Genomic DNA, 23,721 nt, shown 5'->3' on the forward strand with positions numbered 1-23,721 from the left:
GCACACTTGGCTACCAGTCACACTGGTCAATCAAGCAGTCAGTTGCCTAAGTATTATTTCCGCTTTATTAAACTTTTATTAGTTATAATCCCATCAAAACCAGCATTTGCCGTTGAAATAAATAATTTATTTGTTAAAAATCGAGTATAATGGACAAAGGTGTTTCAAAAAACCAATTTATATCGCTGAAACTAGTTTTCATTCAGTTAATGAAAAAGGTTGAAATTCTATTTGATCAGAGGCCGAATTTCTGGTATGTGATTCAAACAATAAATAGCAAACAATTCTGGTTTATTTATATGTCAAATCACCGATTAGTTATGACATAAACTATCCGATTTATGTAGCTATTAAATGTGTTCTGGTGTACGTTAGATGAAACGTTTACCTGGTCGCTGCAATGTATGTGTGAAAAATTGCTGGTAGCTTCTCGTGGGTTGGTGGTTCTTTGGGGCTGTCCATAAAGGACGACCGCAGATAATACATTATTTCCTACCCCCTCCCCTTGTCCGTTTATGTCAACATGTGGCTTACACCCCCACCCCCACCCCACCCCACCCCCCCCACCCCCGGCTGCGGACGTCCACATCTAGCACTATAGTTAAGCGAAAAAACAATATGGGCAAAATTGTCCCAGGTCACTTATCACAGAGGACGATACTGAAGAACATGAATGAGAACATGTAACAAAACATCTGAAGAAAAATGTTAATTGTTATGTATATCTGATTTAATATATATTTATATCAATTTAATTGTTTGTCAGTTTTAATTTTTTAATTTTCATTACATGATATTGTAATGTAAATTTATTCACTGGAGATGATAACTTTTTAGAAAATAGTTTGACTTTGGCTATTAGTTTATAAACACCAGGTGTTGATCTAAATCCTGACCTTGTTTCAGAATTTGTAGCAACCTTCGTAAACATGTTCTATTTTATTTTAAAATGATTGGTTGTTTGCAAGGTCATGATGGGACTTTGTCTCTAAGATAAAAAAAAATTATTTTTGTATTTCTTAGAGTAAAAATTATTGGTTTTCGTCAGAGTTACACTGGGTAAACGTGATCTGTAACAAGTACTTGCTACTATAAACTTCCAGAAGATGATCACGTGACCCTTGTTTACGTTTTAGAAAGCCCATATAACCCATGTTTTGGAGAATTAATCTCAGTAGAAGCTGGGTTGTTAAACTGTTGTATGTAGTGCTGTTTGGAGTTATTTCAAATTACTTGGTTTGGAGTTATTTCAAAATACTTGGATTCAAAAGGATTAATTCCATTATTTTTCTGGAAAATACATGTGCTCATGTAACATTGTGGAACGAGGACAGTTTTTTTTTTTAAATAAAAATTTATTCAGCTATCAGAAACTTGAGTGATAATTTTTATTTCTATAAGGAACTGTAGACTTCAACACTACAGAGTGTAGCATATGTCATCGTCTTCCATCTTGGATTCTTCACTGGTATTCGAACGTGAAATCAGTAGAACATTTTGTTATTAGGACAACAAAAATTTTATTCTCTGATTATTTTTGGATTATTTTTGGATTTGATTCTATAAAACCGTAAGTTCATATATTTTTTTCTTAATTTTTACAGACTTTTTCCGGGGAAATAAATTATTGTATTTTTCAAAGCTTGTTGTTTTCACTCTTTCTTCTGTTACTATTTATTCGAGCCTAAACAAGTGACGTAAGAAATTGGGCGCTCGTCCTAAGGATAATTTTGAATTTTGGATAGAATATTTCATAAAAATTTGTTTTTTGAAATTTGAATTCCCCTAGTTTTTGAAATCTGAATGAAATCGGCAAACTTTTTAAAATGTCATCAATAGTAGAATTCTTTCTTGCAAATCCTTCCCAGGAACAATTTAATCTTTTCAAAAAAGATGATTTGATTCAACTTGCCAGAAAATACGATCTTTCTGAAGTAAAGGCTTCCTTAACGAAACAGGAAATAAGAAATATTTTGGTTCAGTATTTGTTAGAAAAGAATGTTTTGGATAAAAGTGCTTTGGTTTCAGTCAGTAAATCTGTATCAGACTCTGACATATAAATGAAGGAATTAGAATTAAAATGCAAGATGGAATTCAAGTTGTGGAAGCTGGAGCTTCAGAAAGAAGAGAAAAACAAATGCAGTTACAATATGAGAAAGAGGAGAGAGAGAGAGAGAGAGAGAAAAAAAAACCAAATGCATTTACAAGCAGAAGAAAAAGAGTAAGAAAGAGAAATGCAATTAAAAGAAAAACAAATGCAGTTACAATATAATAGAGAGAGAGAGAGAGAGAGAGAGAGGAAAGAAAAGAAAAAAAACAGATGCAAATGCAGTTAGATAAGGAAGAAAGAGAAAAAGAAAGTCAAATGCAGTTACAGAGAACAAACGCAATGGAAGAAAGAGATGGAATATCAATGTAGAATGAAAGAAATGGAACTGACAAGTGAAAAGCACATTCATACTTCAAATCCAAATTTAAGTTTTGACCTTGCAAAGAATATTAGATTAGTGCCCCCTTTCACAGAAAAAGAAATAGACAAATGTTTTCCTCATTTTGAAAAAGCTGCTGAAAATTTTAAATGGCCAGGGGAGCATTGGACTTAGTTATGACAATGTGTACTCACTGGTAAAGCTAGTGAGATTTACCGTTCACTGTCAGTTCAACAAAGTGGTTACTATGATACGGTCAAAGAATGCATCGTAAGGGGTTATGAGTTAGTCTCTGAAGCTTATCGGCAAAAATTCAGAAACTATAGAAAAGTAGCTGGACAAACTCATATCGAATTTGCAAGAGAAAAAGAGCTGTTATTTGATAGATGGTGCTTAGCCATGAAAGTTGAACAATATTATGAAAGTCTTAAATTACTTGAAGAGTTAAAGAACTGTGTACATAGTGACATTAAGTCTTATCTTGATAGCATCATACTGAAACCTTGGAAAATGCTGCTCGTGCTGCTGATGAGTATCCTTTAACGCACAAAGTTCCTTTTGTAAATAAGACTTCTACTCAACAGTCTTTTGGCAGAAACGTATTTCAGCCTAATACAAGCCCTTCTGAAACTCAAACTGGCACAACTTCTAAAAATCAAACTTCGGAGAAGCTTGATTCAAGATAATTGTCTGTTTCTACGTGTACCTATTGCAAGAAAAAAGGACACATTATTTCCGATTGCTACAAACGGAAATATAGGCATCATATCGAAGGGTTCTGTATCACTCGTGTGATTCAGCCAATCCTATCCCTATTAAAATTTAAAGGGACACAGGATCTTCTCTAAGTCTTTGATTGTCGGGTACTTTGCCTTTTTCTGAGAAGTCTTCTTTTAATGAGAGTGTTATTATTCAGGGAGTAGTGTGCGGCTTTGTTAATGTTCCTCTCCATTGTGTAAATTTGTCATCCGACTTAGTCTCAGGACCCGTGACAGTCGGAACAGTCTCTGTTTCACCCGTTAAGGACATTCATTGTTTACAAGGCAACAACCTAGCTGGAGAAAAGGTTGTAGTTAATCCACTTGTAACTGACAAGCCCCTTGCTTAGATCAAAAAGTCGATCCAATTGAAAAAGAATTCCCTGAAGTATTTCCAGCTTGTGCAGTTACCAGAGCTATGGCAAAGGAAGCTATTGAGAATGATGTTGATAAGGAAAGTATTCCTTTAGCTGACACATGTATTAGTCATGCTTTTAATGAGGTCACTTTCACTCGTTGTTTGGATCAATCAGAAGGCATTGATCAAAGTGATCCTCTTTTAACGACTCATTCTCATTCTCTATATTCTAAGCAGGGTGATAAACGAAAATCACTTGTCCTTGAACAGGAAAAAGATCCTGAGATTTGTTTGTTTCAGAAGGCCATTAGTGAAACTGAACTTACTGAAGTTCCTGTCTGTTATTTCATTAAAAATGGAATTCTTATGAGAAAATGGAGACCTCCTGCGGTACCTGCTGATGACGAATGGTCAATGAACTATCAAATTGTAGTTCCAAAACCTTACAGACAAGAAATACTTAGTCTTGCCCATGAAACTCCATTGGCTGGTTATTTAGGGATCAATACAACTTATCACAAGATCTTAACTCACTTTTATTGGCCAAAAATCAAAAGTGATGTTGGTAAATACTGTAGATCTTGTCATGCCTGTCACATGGTAGGAAAACCAAATCAGAAAATTCCCAAGGCTCATCTACAACCTTCTCATGCCTTTGATGAACCATTCAGTAGATTTATGGTAGATTGTGTTGGTCCCTTACCTAAGACCAAGTCAGATAACCAATACCTGTTGACCATTATGTGTGCGTCAACAAGGTTCCAGAGGCTATTCCATTGAGGAATATAAAATCTAAAATAACAGTAAAAGCTTTGATAAAGTCTTTTACTCAGTTTGGCCTTTCCAACTCTGTCCGATCGGGTCAAGGGTCAAATTTTATGTCTGGAACTTTCCAGCCTATTAAGCCTGAATTTGGTATCCAGAAATTCAAGTCAAAAGTGAAATTACGGTTTGACAGAACATCAATGGAGAGAACCTTTGAGTTTGGTAATAATGAAGTTCTGTCTCTCTTATTCATTCTTCAAATTTTTCTTCATTTAGATATTACGGCCCTTACAAGGTAAAGAAGAAAATGAATGAGTTAAATTATAATATTAGTGCTCCTGGGATCTAAATAAATTATAGGAGTACCATTATATTGAAAGAGAAAGCCAGGTTAAACATGCAATTAATTTAGTTGTACCTGTCCCACTCATTGAAGATTTAATTGAAGGAATATCATTGGATTCTACTGACATTGGAGTGACAAATCTTTGGAATTCAGAAATTATAAAAGATCTGGACCAGAAACCTTCATATTAGCAAGAGCAATAAAGAAATGCACTTAAACAGTTATTATTTGAATATGAGCACTTATTTCTAGATGTTCCTACAAGGACAATTTTTATCATGACATTGAAATTGTAAATTCCAAAGCTGTCAAACAACACCAGTACAGGATGAACCCTCTCAAACAGGAATACTTGAAAAAAATATTCAATATTTGCTGCAGAATGATTTTATAGAGCCCAGTAAAAGTGACTGGAGTTCACCATGCATACTTGTTCCAAAACCAGATAAAATGTTCCGTATGTGTACTGATTATAGGAAGGTGAATAGTGTGACAAAAACATATTCATTCCCATTACCAAGAATCGATGATTGTATTGATAAGATTGGGAATGCCAAGTATGTCACCAAATTTGACCTGCTAAAGGATTTTGGCAGATTCCACTAACGGAAAGAGCAAATGAAATTTCGGCATTCGTGACTCCAGATGGTGTTTACCAATATAAAATAATGCCATTTGGGAGTTATTTCAAATTACTTGGTTTGGATTTATTTCAGATTACTTGGACTCAAAAGGATTAATTCTGTTATTTTTCTGGAAAATAAGTGTGCTCATGTAAAATTGTGGAACAGGGACAGTTTTTTTATAAAAATTTATTCAGCTATCAGAAACTGGAGTTATAATTTTTATTTCTACAAGGAACTGAAGACTTCAACACTACAGAGTGTAGCATATGTCATCGTCTTCCATCTTGGATTCTTTGTTGGTATTCGAACGTGAAATCAGTAGAACATTTTTTTAATAGGACTACTAAAATTTTATTCTCTGATTATTTTTGGATTTTATTCTATAAAACCTAAGTACATATTTTTTTAGTTTTTACAGAATATTTCCAGGAAAATAAATTATTATATTTTTCAAAACTTGTTGTTTTTCACTCTTTCTTGTGTTACTGTTTATTCAAGCCTAAACAAGTGACATAAGATAATAAAATTTGGGGACAAAATAAGAAGATCTGAAAGTCCAAGAAACAAAAACAGAAAGGAAAACATGACACATCAATAGTATCTTCTTTTTGCAATAATGGAAGCAGCATGAAGATGGCACCAGCATCCCCACAGCCCGATCCCAGCCATATTTAAATCGATTATTGTATAGACACAGACACTGATGATGCTGAAATTGCTGAAGAAAAAATGTGTTGTGTCTGCAAAAAGTATACTCCTAATGCAGTTCGTCAGAGTGTTTCATGAGCATTTGTCCTCTGCAAAAAGTATACTCCTAATGCAGTTCATCAGAGTGTTTCATGTGCATTTGTCATCTGCAAAAAGTATACTCCTAATGCAGTTCATCAGAGTGTTTCATGAGCATTTGTATTATGAGCACAGTATGTTACATGTCATCACTGGTTGAATCTTATGTACTATTCTGATGTTTGTTTCATTAGAAGGGGGATGTGTTCACTGTAACAAAAGTGAACATGTGTTGCTTTGTTATTAAGATGATTTTTTTACAGGAGTTTCTATCTGTACCTATTATGTTTTAATTCTTTTTATCTATGATTTGTTCTATATTAAATTTTACAATTAAAATAAATAATAACTGCCTGTCTGTCTGAATAATATTAGCTAAGCAGCACTCCATACGTTTTATCTTTGCATTTCTGCTAATATTAATTAAAGAATATGCCCATTAAATTGTTTAGACTGTTATCTTAAATATAAATTCTGTAATCATCATACATGAAAACCATATATTTTCTATGTACCGAAAAGATATGTATAGTGAAATATATACAATAAATCATATAGGAATAAAATCTCACTCCAAAAACAAAATCAAGAGAAGGTTTTTAATCATCATATAATATAATTCAAGATACATAAGAAGAAAAAAACATTCTACATCAATAGACATTAAATTTATTTTGAGAAAACGAGTATCAACTCACCATTCTCTAATTTAACCCCCCTTTCCATCTATCTCTGTCTATTGATTCATGTATTTATATGACATGGAGCAGGCAAAAGGTACATGTAAGTGCAAAAATATGCATATAAAATAACAAAAATGCTATTTCATGTTTACAGTTGTGTGTTTTTTCTAAATGTATTTATTTGTTTTAATTTTTTTGTTGAAAGTATGAATACGTTATAAACTATTCATTTTTGTACCTTGGCCTAGCTGGCATATTCCTGTCCTAGAACACCTGCCATTTTTGTCAGTGGCATGAACCGTAGAGGAGTTTCCAGAAAAAAGTACACTTAAATATGCTTGGAAAAACAGTAATTCTCAAATAATTTCAAGGAACCATCATACAATTTATCTTGGTATTTTGTTCGAAATGCATAGCTTACACGAAACCATTAAATTTATTCTGAAGAGAATCAAGTTCTCCATCAAGTTAAGACTAATTTACACAAAATATGACAGAAAATGATTTCAAATGATTTAAGCAGATGATACCATGTAAATATCTATCAATTCGACAGCTCTGAAATCATTGCCATTTTCCTTAAAACCCCAGAAGCATTTGTATAGATTTAAAAATATTCGCACAGAAGTGTTATATTATAATAATCCTCTACATCTTATTAATTGATTGTTAATGTGTACATGAACAAAAGTTAGTAACTTTTAAAAGCGATTTCTACAATGCATAGGTTAGGACGATAAATCAGACCCCCAAATATGTGCTTATAATGATGGAAGATTTGTGGGTCTGATGCCACCTATTCATTAAATTGTGCAATTTTTATGCATATAGCTTAGACACTTACCAGTATTTGGTAACAGCCACATCTAGCATGAAATTCAAAAATGGTCACATGACATAGGGTTATGGGTTATGTTATTCCACGTGGATTTACAAGTCATCTAACATTGAATTTGATACTGAAATCTGATGTACATATTGCCTAAAGAATCCTTCAACTGATGGTAACTCAAGAGACACAAGAAATACCAGTCAGTGTCTAAAATATTTACCAATATGTTGTGGACAGATTTGTCTGCAAACTATTCCTCTGGATTATGAACAGGTACTATCATATCCCCAAATCATCCATCAGTATCAACACAGATTTGGGGGTCTGATTTATCATACTATGGTTAGGCATACGCGGAGACCATAAGACCAAAGCATCCGCCTATGCCAGACCAGCTAGTTTCTTGTTCAACCTGGAACGATAAGTACAACACCTGAAGATTAATAGAAGTCTGACTCGGTACATCTGAAAATATGTATCTGCCACTGCCAGCAAAATGCATCTACAGTTTTGTATTTTGCATAGGGTAAGATTTGTAAAGAAAAAATTCCCCCAGTATTCCTCACTCGTTATACTGGCTATTTAAAAATGACCTTGTATATACAGTAATGGATATTTGTTAAAAGAACTTTTAATTCTCTTTATTTTGACGTATGATTGATAGTTGTAATATGGCTCACAGAGTATGAGCTTGGCCTTACTTGAGATGTGCACTTATGAAAATGCTGGCTCTGCTTGGTATTTTTCACATCCTGGACTTCAGAGGCAAGTACAACATCCAAAAATATTTTAGCCACATTACGTAAAATAGAGGTATGCAAACATTTTCTCCATAGTGCATGTTGTAAATGCAAACATCTTCACCTAACACCTGTCACTCTCTCAGAATTTCATAATATCTGTAGAGCACCACCAAAAGTATATGTCAACATGGTCAGGCAGGCACATTTACTAAAATTAAACTGAACATTCAATGTTGCTCTAAAACTTAATGCCAATATAGTTTAACCAAATTCTATAAAATCATGACCGTTGAAAGTTCTACACTTAAATGTCATTAAAAAAAACTTCCTGACAAAAATAATTGATACCTATGGACTTTTAAATGGTGGCCAGGTACTACACTGTGTCAAGAAAAGAGGACGTTGGGGGTATCATAACAAATAACAGGATAGTACGAATTGTTTTAGTTGTGACACCACAGTGTGCGACATTCAATTCAGTTTGTACTGGATCACACCTTTCGGTTGACCTCGTCCAAAAATGTCCACGTACTTTAACATTAATTTCTGCGCATATATTTTTGGGGGCATGCATATAATGACCTTCCATAGAAATATGGATGTACAAGGAACCAAATCAAGTGAATAATTGCAATTGAAAGGAATGTATAATCAAATTCTTAAAACATATACCCATTATTGATATAGTCTGTACTGCAGGCCTACATGACCTGAATGTCTTGTACTATAAATAGCTTCAGAATCGATGTGTGATATGGAAATACAAACTGAACATCCGCATTAAACGCTGTATCGGACTTGCAAAGATTAGGTGCTTATGTAGTAATAAAATGCATAATTGAATTTTTTTTAAAGTTTCATCTATGAGACTCGTGCTAAAATATATGATATATAACAAAATATATAAAATATAACACAAAATATGACATATAACACAAAAATTCATATAAAGATAAAAAAGCCAAGTAAAATAAAAGTTGATAGAGATTTACCCTCAAATTTAATATTGCGTTTAGCTAACAAAAGTATCTTCCACTTCCAATTATACTTATTCAACACAGGCTATTACAATACTATGAAAAATAAGTACACTATGTTCTTGGTAATATAAAACTTACTGTAAAAAAAAGTCAGAGGAAATATTATTAAGACACAATCTATTTATCACATACAGCCACAATTTGACGAGCAGATTGATGGACAAATGCATCATTCATACTGCCCACTTTTGACTGTCAATATAATGACCCAAACAAGAAGCCATCATTTTGGAAAATGTTTCTCTTCCACCAAAACGAATCTGTTGTTAAAGCAATATCTATCTTGAGCGGCTCACTTCTAAAGAATGAAACTCACTAGATCTTTCGTCAGGACTTGCAAAATGGTAACAAACTACGTGTAGGATTATCCTTTCTAAAAGTATAAATTACAAGTTAAAAGTTTTGAATATCAAATTAGAGTAATACAGTTCTTTCTGTGTATGTATATTTAAGAATAGAAACTCGCTTTGGTCCGACATTGTCTGAAACTATACCTGCATGGAAGTGGTTCAATATTATCTGAAACAAAACCTGCACAAAACTGATTATATATGGGCCAAATCTTATAGCGGTGAGCTACATACTCTTGTGCACACATTGACATACACCTGTGCACATAGAGGCTGAAATATTTTGGAAGAGTAGATACTGTGAGCTTTATACAACAAGAGTACCATAAACGGTACATTATACGCCTACACCGGGTTGAATGGTCTTCTTTGTAGGCACAAGGGTATAGTTCACTCTGGAGATTACTAACCAAAGGGTCTCAGTGATCTTGACCATTATTAATTAAGTATGTGGTCTTGAACTTAACTTAATGTGCAGAAACCATTTTTTTCTTCAATTAGAGATATTATGATATGGCCACAAGACCGCAATTCTATATGTTTATTTATCAAATATCCATAAAGTATGGTTCAGGAACTTACTTTACATCAAATGTTTTGGTTTTTGTATGTTTTCATTTTTTTGCAACACCTGTTTTTCTTTAAATTTGATCCAACAACTAATAATCCTCTTCCATACATTGAATGCAAGCCAACCACAAACTTTGATCAATGTGTGTGGTCAGAAACCAAAAGCACTATTCTTTTTTCAGTAACAGAGCTTGAGCTTCGACCTTTTGACCCCAAAACCACTAGGGTTCTTCTTTACCCCATGTGTAAGTCATGCATCCATTTTTATTTTAATCTATATGGTGGGAAACTTGAGTCATTGTGTAGAATCAATTTGGTCCTTTCAGTCACGGTGTGCTTGGTCTTTGAACTTTATATCCTGACATCAACAGACTTATTACTTACTCCAAGTGCATGTCATCCTTGATGTCTGGTAAATATAGATCATGGACTTTGACCTTTAGATTTTGACATCAACAGACTCAGTGGTGTACTAATGGTAAATGGTACCTGGGGCAACGATGAATGCCCAAAATGGTTTTGGCTCTCCAGAACCTCTGGTGCCTGTGGTTTTGGACATTTTTTTCTTCAGTCATCGTGATCTTGGACTCTGATATTTTTACCTCAAACTCTAAAAGGCTATATTTTACCCCAGCTACAAATAATCCACAGAGTTTCGTAACTGTAGATGGTTCAAAACTCTAGTTATTGTGGGGAAGTAATTTTTCTTCTTTCAGTCACAGTGACTCAGACCTTTAACTTTTTCGCCCCCAAATCAATGAGATTTTTTCATAAAATAAGTGCAAGCCATTCTTAAACTTTGGTAAATAGAGATGGTGATAAACTCAGATTATTATGAAGAAACCATTCTTCTTCCAGTCATATTAATCTTGACCTCTGGCCTTTTCAATCAAGGTCATTGCTTTACAGCAAAGCAAACCATCCATAAATTTTAGTAATGATAGAGTTATTATCGGGAAAGGAAAATGATAACAGATGGACGAACGGATGGACGACATAATAATACAACATGTTCTGCTTTACGATGGGTGTTTAAAAATAAGTCACTTTAACAAGAAGAAATATGAGAAACTAAATACTACATACAAGTCACCACTAATAAAATGAATTTACATACATACATAAGTCAATGATTTAATAATAGCTCTAGAAACTTCCCAATGTGGACAATGAAAAATAGCTATAAAGCATCACCCAGGAAACATACAAAACTGTCATTTATTAAAATGTACTCTTTATATGAAAGGCTATCTGGAATATTTCTTTTTTGCATGTACATGTTTAATGTTTTTAATAAGGACTTTTGCATATACTGCAGTACACTGTGAGTGTAATAAAATTATATATATATATATATATATATATATATATATATATATATATATATATATATATATATATATATATATATATATATATATATATATATATATATATATATGTATATAGAAAGAGAGAGAGCACAAAATATTTTGAATTTCTGTTAGGATCTAGCACTATGATGCTCTGGGCATGGGTCTGACATTTTTAAAATAAATTTCAGAAGCCAGAAAAAATCTTGCTCTAATTAAGAGCAATATCAAATCATATCGATCCCATTATAATACAATACTCATTATCATATCATACCCATTATCATACGATACCCATTATCATATCGTACCCATTATTATATCGTACCCATTATCATGCGATACCCAGTATCATATCATACCCATTATTATATCGTACCCATTATCATATGATGCCCATTATCATATCATACCCATTATCATATCATACCCATTATCTTATCTGAAAAATTATTTCTCTTGAGATAAATAAGATATCTCTCCTTAACATAAAATCAGCCACCACCCAAGTTAAATGGTCAGTACCTTATAGTAGATAAGTATGTATTAATTATTGTGAAAGTGTAATAATTTTAATTTAAAAAGTGTATCTGAAGTGCAATTGATAAACTTACACTAAAGCTGACACCCTTTGAAAGACATTGTGCTGACGTTTGAGAGCATATTGATAAAATATTATGTGCTAACACTGAAGCCTACAATTTACAAACTGTACTATTGATATAATAGGCATGGAAGCTTTGAGTGCCAGGGTACCAACACTTTGTGAAGAGACTTATAGTACGGGCAAGTTAACATAAAACAAACTTACTCACCAAACGAGAAAATGTGCAGTGGAATGGAGAAATTACATAAACTTCAAACAGAAAACAACTGCTCCCCTAAAAATCTTAGGATGATTTGCAGTCTTACAAAGGAGGTTAGTTGACACATTAATATATGCTAGCAAATAACTACAGATGTGACCTTTTTTTAAATTTGAAATTTTTTCTTAAGTTGGATTTGGCTCAAATATTAGCTGCACTTGATTACTAGAAATCAAGTTTGTCAGTGATTATATATATATATATATATATATAACTTCACAAATTTGTGGCAGATGACAAACATACTTAAACATTATCAGGTGTTTTGGGGAAATATATAATGTTCTTTATAAATGATAAACCCCAAAACAAATGCAAATAATAATTTAAGCCAGTCTGTTAGACATCTGTTCCTCAGAAGAAGATACATGTTTGCTCCAGTTCAGGTTTCACTGTAGTGTGACTCTTTAGATAAGCTTTATGTTTCAAACTGCATGTGATGGAAGTCGTTTTCGTAAATGCCTCTTGAGAATCGACGGTCATGGGTTAGCTGATTATCCCTGTCCATTTCCAACGTTTGTTGTTAACACCCCCTCCTTAGGTAATATAACCCACTCAAAGACTGTAATCTTGGCTGAAAACTTGTCTTAAAGGTGCTTTGGGCTTTTTGGGGGCATCTTTCCTATCCTGTAATAAATAAAGTGATAAGTACTTTACGCGAAAGCAAAACGTACGCAACCTATTCATAATTTCATGGATAGATTGAGATTGAAATTCTCTCTATTGTAAAAGACAAAACAAAACAGCAACAATTTTAAAAGTGAAACCTTATCTACAGTCAGGTAACTGAATTTTTAACTTTAGTTATTAGCGAATCATAAGAAATGAAACTTAGAAAATCCAAGCAATTAATGCTTTCCCGCCATTCTGTCATATGTTTTTTCAAAACTTAGCTGAGAAGGTTCAATAAGGTTTCCAGTTCTTGTTCATCTCCCACAAAAATTATAGATATCAACAGCGAAGCACAGTTTGTTGAATGTTCTGTCTCCAGCACTGACACTTCCCTCATAGTCATGGTTGGACATGATCCTTTCCAGTCTCTTGTATTGCCATTGATGAGAACTGCGCTATTCACCTTTTCAAACAGGTTTTCTATGGTGCTGATTAGTTTTTCATTTATGTTGTACATGTATATCCACCTGGTGACCCACAAGGCTGCATGCCATACCTTGTCAAAGTCTACTTGAAGTCAGTGAAGACATTATAGACGTCTTGTTGATGTTGCAGATATTTTTCACTGAGGAGTCTAAGATTTATACTATAATATTTAGAGTTTAACGAGAGACATGAAGACGAGGACAGGGAATTACATAAGAAACCCAAGAAATGAAAAACCAAGGATGTACGCTAACCCTCTATTTCCAGACAGATGTCCTGTAACTATCTACAAATGTTATATGAGCAAACATTTAAGTGACTTCTGTGATCCTGACCATCCATTATACCTCACTCCTCAGTAACTCATGTGCATCCACCTGTGCCAAGTGAGCAGTGGCTTTTACTGGTACCAGTCGGAGCAAGAAAGCTTAAAACTCATTAATGAAAAAGATGGATATAAAAGCAAACTTGATAGTTGTTGTTGTTGTTGTTGTATGGTTTAATGCCATTTTTCAGCACACGATAGGCTGTACATGGCAGCCAGTATTAATGGTGGAGGAAGAACCCGGGAAAACCCTGGAAAGAACAAACTTGATAGATTTGGCTTCTAAATGCATTATAAACTGAAGCGTGTGAAAATGTACATGTCAGAAAATCACAGAAAACAATGTTTCAGTCATACAGGCTATACACATCACTGGCCTAAAAAATCCTAACTCAACAACTGCTGAAAACTTACTAAAACCCCTGAAATATGTTATGTCAAACCTGCTTCCTTCTAACTTTGTTAAACATCCCCACTAGGCCCCAGCTGAATCAAACACGTGCATGCAATCAGAAGGAATCATTTATCAGTTCACAAGTTATTCCACAAGCAAATTTTCCTGTAGCATATCCTTGCACTACTAATTGCAACACTTGCCATATTTCCCTGTAGCATATCCTTGCACTACTAATAGCAACACTTGCCATATTTCTTTGTAGCATATCCTTGCACTGCTAATAGCAACACTTCCTACATTTCCCTGTAGCATATCCTTGCACTACTAATAGAACACTTGCCATATTTCCATGTAGCACATTCTTGCACTACTAATAGCAACACTTGCTATATTTTCCTGTAGCATATCCTTGCACTGCTAATAGCAACACTTCCTACATTTCCCTGCAGCATATCCTTGCACTACTAATAGAACGCTTGCCATATTTCCATGTAGCATATCCTTGCACTACTAATAGCAACACTTGCCATATTTCCATGTAGCATATTCTTGCACTACTAATAGCAACACTTGCTATATTTTCCTGTAGCATATCCTCGCACTACTAATAGCAACACTTGCTTTATTTCCCTGTAGCATATCCTTGCACCACTAATAGCAACACTTCCTATCTTTCCCTGTAGCATATCCTTGCACTACTAATAGCAACACTTGCCATATTTCCCTGTAGCATATCCTTGCACTACTAATAGCAACACTTGCCATATTTCTTTGTAGCATATCCTTGCACTACTAATAGCAACACTTACCATATTTCCCTGTAGCATATCCATGCACTACTAACAGCAACACTTGCCATATATCCATGTAGCATTTCCTTGCACTACTAATAGCAACACTTGCCATATTTCCCTGTAGCATATCCATGCACTACTAACAGCAACACTTGCCATGTATCCATGTAGCATTTCCTTGCACTACTAATAGCAACACTTGCCATATTTCCCTGTAGCATATCCTTGCATTACTAATAGCAACACTTGCTACATTTCCAGGACAGAAAATATCAATTTGCCAAGAAACCAATTTTTCCTAGTAAAATGTTTCTTGAGATTACTTACCCAATCATAATACCTTAGGAGAACTACTACTACCTTGCAAATCCCTCCGTCCTAGATACATGTACTACTTTTAGCTAAAGGTAGCTAAAAGTTGTCTGCCGACCTATGTGGCGGTTGGGCAGAGTGATCTCTCCAAAGACTTGGTGGCAAAGTCAAAGAACCCTTCAGTTACTACTGGAGGAGCAGAAGACATGCTATCTATGGGTGTAACTGCAGGGAGGCTGGGAGGGTGTATGTGTATCATGATTGGGTAAGAATTCTTGAAGAAGCATTTACTAGGAAAAATTGGTTTCTTCATTTTACAGATGTTGCCTAATCATAATAACTTAGAAGAATAGGTAAGAGGTGGAGGGAGGTACATCCTCATACACCGGAGATACCATCTCTGGTACCTTAAGGTATGTGAGACAGCTTATAGGTAATCCAGCTGGGGGAAACTCCATCTGTTGGGGTGTGGCTTCAATAGGGAAACAATTGCCATTTTCAATTCCAGCAGAAGTCGTGAAACCACCTCTTGAGAAGCTGTTGATCTCCATCCAACAGCCTGAATGATGTCGGTTAGTGAACAGTTCTGGTCTAATGCTAGGCTGATGGCAACTACCCTACCCTCATGAGCCAAAATGTGTAATAAGTTTATTGAGGACGAGATAGTCTGTGTTGATATATCCTCCCATCTAGAGAGGTAGAAAGAGGCATAATCTCCTGCGACGCAATGGCTCTGTTTTGTTAACATACCACTTCAAAGCCTGAATTGGTTCTTGTAGGTGGCCTTCAGCTAATGTGTCCAGATGAGACAGATGTTTCATGACGAAAGAGGATGCTGGCATGAATAAGACTGACTCACCTTGTCAATACTGCACATAATTTGGGTCTGTTAATTGGGCATGTATTTTGCTAATTTTGCTTGTATTCGCTATAGCCATGATGAAGCAGGTCTTGTAGCAAAGATGTGCCAGATATGCCCTTGAAAGCAGGTTAAAAGGTGTCTTGTCCAGCCAGGTTAATGCCCTTGATAGGTTCCACTTGGGCATAGGGATTTTGGCCGTGTATACTCTGTGTATACTCAAAGCTGGTGAGTAGTTGGAGAAGTTCTTGCTTTATCTGATATCCTGTCTTCCGTGATGACAAAATGTGTCAGTGACCATGGAGCTGTAACCTTTTATCATACTCAGTGTGAACTTTCTTCTAGAGTCAGAGGAAATTTGGCTATTTATGGTACAGATGCCTGGAGCGGTATGATGTGTACGCTTGTGTCTTCATATGCTTTCAGAGTGGAGGAGCTTCTTGCTAGAGTGGTTCTCTCAAAGACTGGTTGTGTGAATTATTTTTCTCTGAGGGCATATTTAATATGATCCAGATGTGCAGGTTCGTAGCTCTCAGTATGAATGAAACAACTGCCATCGTAGATTGAATAGATGAGGGGAAACCCTAATTGTTCAAGGAGTCCTCCTTGCAAGACTGATGAGGTCATTAAACCATGACTTCTTCCATCCAAGTAGACGTGCAATGAATATAAGACGACACTCTGATCCTCTTGTGTTCTGTATCACTTTCAAAATCAGAGGTGTTGGAGGGTAGGCGTATGCATCCCAGCCATTTCCAAACTATCAACAGAGCGTCGCCTGCATAGGCTTTGAGTCTGCCATGAGTAAAGTTAGGTTGGCCTAATTCTGCAAATGGTGCCCCAATTATGTGTAGATGGTGAGAGGATGGTCCAGTGGGCAAACTTGAGGCCTCCATTCAGGCAGAAGAATCATTTACAATGGGCGCATAAAAAAGGCAACCTAGGACCATGAGGTCTGCTGCTGCAATGAGCAAGCCTAGTAGACGAAGGAATTCTAGTGTAGGTAGAATTTCTCAAAGGTTAAGGTACTACAATGGTTCTGATTTGAATGCCCAATCCTGAGGGAATCATGAATGCCTGTGTATTGAACTATATACCTCTGTGAACAAAGATGGTACGAGGACAGAGTTTTCTTTGTTGATGAGAAGTCCAGATTGGTAACAAAGGTTATCATGTCTTGTTTGATCTGACTCACTGATGTATCTGCAGGATGTCGCCCAGGTAACTTGATGCTGCCGCCATAGGAATGGTCTGGAGATGCACCATTACTCCATTAATCAGACGAATGAAGACCCAGAGGCTGAAGTTGAGCCCCAATGGGAGTGCCCTGAAGTGGTATACGATGTTGTAGATGAATAGCAGGAACGTCAATATGAAGCGTTGTGAATAGATACTTAAAGGCATGCACCGTGTAAGTCCACACTGATGGTAAAGTCTCCCTAATGGATGGCAATCACACAAACATTACACACAAAAAAACCTTGACAGAAAAAGGAACTACAGCACCATTAAGGTAGGCGCAACAATATCTATTACGAGGCGATTACCTGTAGGAGAAAAGGCATAAAGACCACCTGTACAAGTAAAAGATATACAAGTTGGTGCCCTGGACGCTACTTATACCTTGGAATAAAATCTCACCGATATGTACTGGTTCATAATGGAATTACACATACGTTAGGAGTTTTATATGTGTTAGAGACTTGCACATACAAATAATTATAGCCCTAACAAAATGTGAAGTCCCTTAGGATACCCGTGCAAGTATCTAAATATGTGACAAGGACAAAGTTTAAGCAAATTGTAAAGGCAGAACTTTGTTTGGTTAGGAAGAGACAAATTGAAAATATAGATGAAGTATACTTTCTTTAGAAGTGAAAAACTCATCCAACTGGTAATGTTCTATCCTCCACGTAGATTCTGGCTTTTGACAAGAGCATGCTTTTTGGCATGAGCGGAAATAGTAAATGACGGGTTCTTATTTTTTGATGCAAAGTCTTATACCTAACAGCAGATCACTCTGCCCGACACAACACATGTCAGCAGACATCATTTAGCTCCCTTTAACTAAAAGTAGCATCTGAGAGGGCTGGATTTGCAAGGTAGTAGTAGTTCTTCCAAGGTATTCTGATAGGGTAACTTATTTACAAAAGAAACAGTGAGCTTGAAAGTTCAGCACATGGTTATCTGCAGGGGTCTGTGCTTGGAGAGTCTTTCAAAAACAAGGGTAATTTTACAATCAACATGAATTACAACACCAGTATGTCACAAATAGTTTTACATCCTCCCAAGAACCGAGAGTTAAAATTATATGATAGTGGCACAGACCTCTAATTACCCATGAATAATCCAATGCATGGTCACTCATGCTACATGTTACTAATCACTACTTACCCAGTATTGTTTCATTATTTACCATATAACTTTTCTAAATTAGAACTGATAAAAATGAAGTATTTTCTTGTAGTAAATGTGAATTATTTATTGTTAATTTCATACGAAATCCATCTATTATATCTGATAATACCTCAATACCATCAAATGTTTTATGTTTTTATTTTTTTCACACATAAAAACAGAACGATCCCAACACAGCCCTGAAAAATAACATTTGCACATGGCTCTAGTACTGTGTGTGTGATAATTACAGTACATAACAATTATACCTGTTAATCTGTATCTGTTTGTGGGTGATGGTGTATAAGAGAGAAAAATCGTTGTATTCTACTGAGATGATTATTCCGATTTTCATAAAATATTATAAGACTGAATGACCACCTACTGATCAATGTGAAGAAATAATAGCGAGTGATGAATACTGTATGTGTTGGATGTGCTAAACTATGTTGAAAAAATGAAGAGTTCTTTTAACTTTAAAGGAAATTATTCGGTGAGAAAAATAATCAACATTGGGGTTTGCACTGATACAAAGAAATCCCAGTCACGGGCTACATTATTTGACTCCCTACTTGACAAGGCATCATGGGGAGACAAATAATGTAACCCCTTGACTGGGATTTCCTTGTCTCAGTGCAAACCCAAACCATAAATTCTATTAATCTCTGTACGTACCGGCAAATTGTAGGAGAGATTAACTTTGTCGGGGAAGGCAACATTTGCACAAACTTTAAGTTTTGGGGACCATAACTTCAGTTTGGTGCGATGCAGAAAAGTTAGAATTTTTTGTGAATAGAAAAATATGTCAGGAGTAAAATGAGACATAGATTCTGGATGCGTGCCTCCATGGATGGAATAGCAGCCTGAGATGCAGGGTCAGGTGTAAAATGGAATGTTTGGAAGTTACTTACCTTGTTTCTCTTATATTATAATAGGTTTCAGTGTCAGGACAGGTTAATCTGAGGTAATTTTGTCACTCGGTAGGATTTTGTTTTCATTCAGGCTATTGTGTTTTTAAACATTAAGCTTGCTTCAGCCACTGTGATAATATAAGGATTGCAACAGATAAGAAATTTCACTGCAATCAGTCAAAATTAACAGGACTGCATCATATATAACAAACAGCTATTTACAAAACAGGGGTGATAAATCTTCCCAAATATATATCGGGAACAATAATTTCTCAAGATGCTCATCTTCATGTAATAAGCAGTACATACAAAGTTTAACAAAAAAAACAACAATGTGAAACTAGTTCTGTTCACAAGATTATATCTTTTAACTTAATTCATACCAAGGGTCACAGAAAGTCATTCAAAATTGCGAGAGCTGAATGTTATGTTATGAAGTATGTGTTACACATTTTATCCAGCTACAAGTGAAAAAGTGATGTAATTAATAACAATCACTTGAGTACAGTGATTAGTTAATATGTGTATCTTCGGATGATGACTGTAGTATGAATACATTTCCAAAGCAATCGATCCAACATTCACAGACTATTTGTGTTTTCTCCAAGATTATTTACCCAGTCACGTTAAGTTAAGGGAAGAAAATCTGCTATCTCACAAATCTAACTTACTCAGAAAGATGAAAAGAAACTCTATCATCTTTTAAGTCTATATTCCACATAGAAGAAGGGCAGATACCCTTCCTAAACTTTCTTTCTTCCCCCACCACTGCTAGATGACCACAGTTGTTTACCAATATTTTGCTGGAGCGATACCTCGGGTATGTATTCTCTGAATAAAACATATTGTACTAAACAAAATTTCACACATGAATGGGTGAAGAATAGGTAATGCTGATCATCCTACCTTTACCATGGTCACCTTCCACCAAATAAATGTGCCAACTGGGTCCTACTAGAGCTATCAAGAAACACATTTTGTAAGATAGCAGCTTAAAAGAGATGATTGCTAAGGGCTCAGTCTGATTTTAATTGAGTCATTTCAGTGATTACAATAATTTTCACTTGGGAAATGAGGTAAGGGATTTTGGCCTATTGGATTCTAAATTTGCTTATAGGTCCGATAAATCCTTATCACGACCTGAATCAACTCTATCATGATGCCCGAATGTGTGATTTTTCAGACATCAGCATATGTGTGTGTGATTTGGATTTTTAACGTAGCTTTAACAGTTCAGTCATATCACTACGATGTCTGCAGTATGGCAATTTATAGTGATGTCTAAGCACTGAGGATATCCCACCCAGTCACATTATCTTGATACCAGGCCGACCAGTCCTAAAACTTTTAATGCCGAGCGCCTAACAAGTACCATTTTTTGTAAGTCTTTGGTATGACCCAGCCAGGATTCGAACCCACAACCTTCCGCATCTGAGGCTGATGCTCTAATCACTTAGGCCACCTGAGCGATGTCAGACCCTTTTTTTCAGATGTCAGCGAAAAATGGGTTAACAGCAAAAAAAAGAATATGGCTTTGATTTTTGAGTGTTGGCTGTAACAACTGCTACTATTCACTCAAAACCTGCTGACAGTGTCCACAAATGAACTGGAACATTTAATGTTTATACCAGAAGTTAATGTTGTAACATATAACATAGGCAAAATGTTGATTCAGCCAATTTTTGTACAACATTTGGAAAATAAATATTAATGCAAGATAGAATGTTTACTGAACAGAGTGCATTTTGAGCCAGCAGTACGCTTACAGTTGCTTGTATTGTAACAACCACCTCCCGTGATGACTGGGACCTGTTAAGTTTTCCGTGGCTATTGATGTACATCCAGGCTTTCCTTGCTTGACCTCTGGCTTTGTCTGTTACTTCAGAGCTTCTTAGTGTCACTCCAAAAATGTCCTCATGGAATCGGTTCGAATCCTGGAAGAAGATAACACTATTACCATTGCGATTCTTGTTGCCTTTGGATTTCACCATATTATAATTGGTTTTCTGTTAAATTCCTTTTTCCCATTTAGGTTATCCAATCACAAGAAAATATCGCATTAAAAATGCTTCATTAATGCCTTTGCCTATGCATTTGTTTAGTACTGGAAATCTCCACCACGACTCAGCTAAGCACACATATTCTGTATTTTATGATCTTTTTCATAGTATGGTATCTGGAAATGGACTTTGATAACATTAAGTTCAAGTCATTATTTAGGAACTTAATTTTGGTGTATTCTAAATTCTAAGCATTGGCATGTTTTCTAAAACCTGTTGACCTTGGGGACATGAAAAGTTGCATTAAAAAACATTACATATTGTATGATAGTAATTCCTTAAAGTTGTATTAAAAAACATTACATATTATATGACAGTAATTCCTTAAAGTTGTATTAAAAAAACATTTCATATTGTATGACAGTAATTCCTTAAAGTTGTATTAAAAAACATTACATATTGTATGACAGCAATTCCTTAAAGTTGTATTAAAAACATTACATATTGTATGACAGTAATCCCTTAAAGTTGTATTAAAAAAACATTACATATTGTATGACAGTAATTCCTTAAAGTTGTATTAAAAAAACATTACATATTGTATGACAGTAATTCCTTAAAGTTGTATTAAAAAAACATTACATATTGTATGACAGTAATTCCTTAAAGTTGTATTAAAAAAACATTACATATTGTATGACAGTAATTTCTTAAAGTTGTATTAAAAAAACATTACATATTGTATGACAGTAATTCCTTAAAGGTGAATATAAATAACTGAATGAATAAATTTTTCCTACCCGCAATTTTAGAACAAAATTCTTAGCGTCTTGTGCTGACATTTTTCCTTCTTCTTGAAAAATTTTCTCGAGTGTTGAAGTGACATCTGATGCCATTTTAACATCACCACAGACATAAAAATGTCCCCCATCTCGAAGAATGCTATTGTAAACATCTGAGCTATTCAGATGTAAATAATCCTGTACGTACATCTGTAAAAAAACCACAAAAAAACCTAGTGAATATCCAACAGGTATGCAACATTGGTTTTGCGTAGAAAATGTTCATTGATACAGATAATGTACAAGTAAAAAAACAACTGTCTGTTCACGATTATTTTGTAATATTATACCAATTTCATGTGACTTATTATTGCACAGAGACAGAAAATAATATTTAAATCGTTGTCTCCTGTGTTTGGCAGTGAGTATTTAACAAAATCGTGACAATGACTTTAGATGACACAACCTTTATGGAAACTATGTTCATGTACTGTTTGATTTCCAATGATTTGAAATCAATAAATAAAAAGTTAAATAATGACAAGGTGAAAACGTAATTATGACTTTAGAACCATATGGTATGGGTCTGAACCTTCCATGTTTCATCCTTCTCTAACACTTTCCAATTTCTAGAAGACGTTCAGCGTACGTCAAAAAAACGTAAATATCTCCACCTTAAAGCATGGTATTTGTTGTGTGAATGGATGGATGGAAGTACTGTTGAAGTGACTGAGATGCAACTTTATGTATGCATGTTTTTATCAAGAAAGGTAAGAAAGAAAAAAGTAATGATTCTGGTGACTAAATATGTTGTTGGTATATTGACTAACTACTATTGTTGGTAAATTAACTAAATACTATTGTTGGTAAATTGACTAAATACTATTGTTGGTAAATTGACTAAATACTATTGTTTAGCTAACTATTTAGGAGCATATTTAATTGCACTTGTACCTTGGGTTTGTCTGGTTCCCTGGATAAAGCTGTGTACACATTCGTCAACACACCCTCCTCTTTGGCCGTTTGCAGCTCCTCCCTGTATATATCGTCCACTTGTGATCTGCGGCACCCAAAATACAGGTACATACTCCCCCAGCCAGACCGAGATTTATCTACAGTAAAGGAAGGGTCATCACATCACTCAATACTACTACTACTGCTGCTGCTGCTACTACTACTACTACTACTACTAATACTTGTTATTATTATTATTATTATTAAAAACTCAAACAATTAAACAGATAAATAAAGCAAGCTTTGATCATGGATGGAAAATATTTAATATAACATGAATTTTTTGTTATGGTGATGGCTGTAATCTTGCAGAGATTTTGACAAATTG

General features: G+C 34.9%; 1 protein-coding gene across 3 annotated transcripts in view; it reads right to left on the minus strand.

Annotated features, from left to right (window-relative positions):
• Positions 1-6,653: 6,653 nt before the first annotated feature.
• Positions 6,654-23,721, minus strand: part of LOC149775806 (nitric oxide synthase, salivary gland-like) — a 180,725-nt gene continuing 163,657 nt past the window's right edge. For all 3 annotated transcript variants that reach the window (XM_089944272.1, XM_089944274.1, XM_089944271.1), the window contains exons 24-27: positions 23,334-23,491; positions 22,398-22,589; positions 21,364-21,531; positions 6,654-13,131 (exon numbers count right to left, since the gene is read on the minus strand). In XM_089944272.1, coding sequence (XP_089800398.1) covers positions 13,060-13,131; positions 21,364-21,531; positions 22,398-22,589; positions 23,334-23,491 — 590 coding nt within the window. In that variant the 3' untranslated portion in view covers positions 6,654-13,059. The remainder of the gene's footprint in view (positions 13,132-21,363; positions 21,532-22,397; positions 22,590-23,333; positions 23,492-23,721) is intronic.

Source organism: Sinohyriopsis cumingii, chromosome 19 (assembly GCF_028554795.1).
Source record: "Sinohyriopsis cumingii isolate HCF-2022 chromosome 19, ASM2855479v2, whole genome shotgun sequence".
Lineage (NCBI taxonomy): Eukaryota > Metazoa > Mollusca > Bivalvia > Unionida > Unionidae > Sinohyriopsis > Sinohyriopsis cumingii.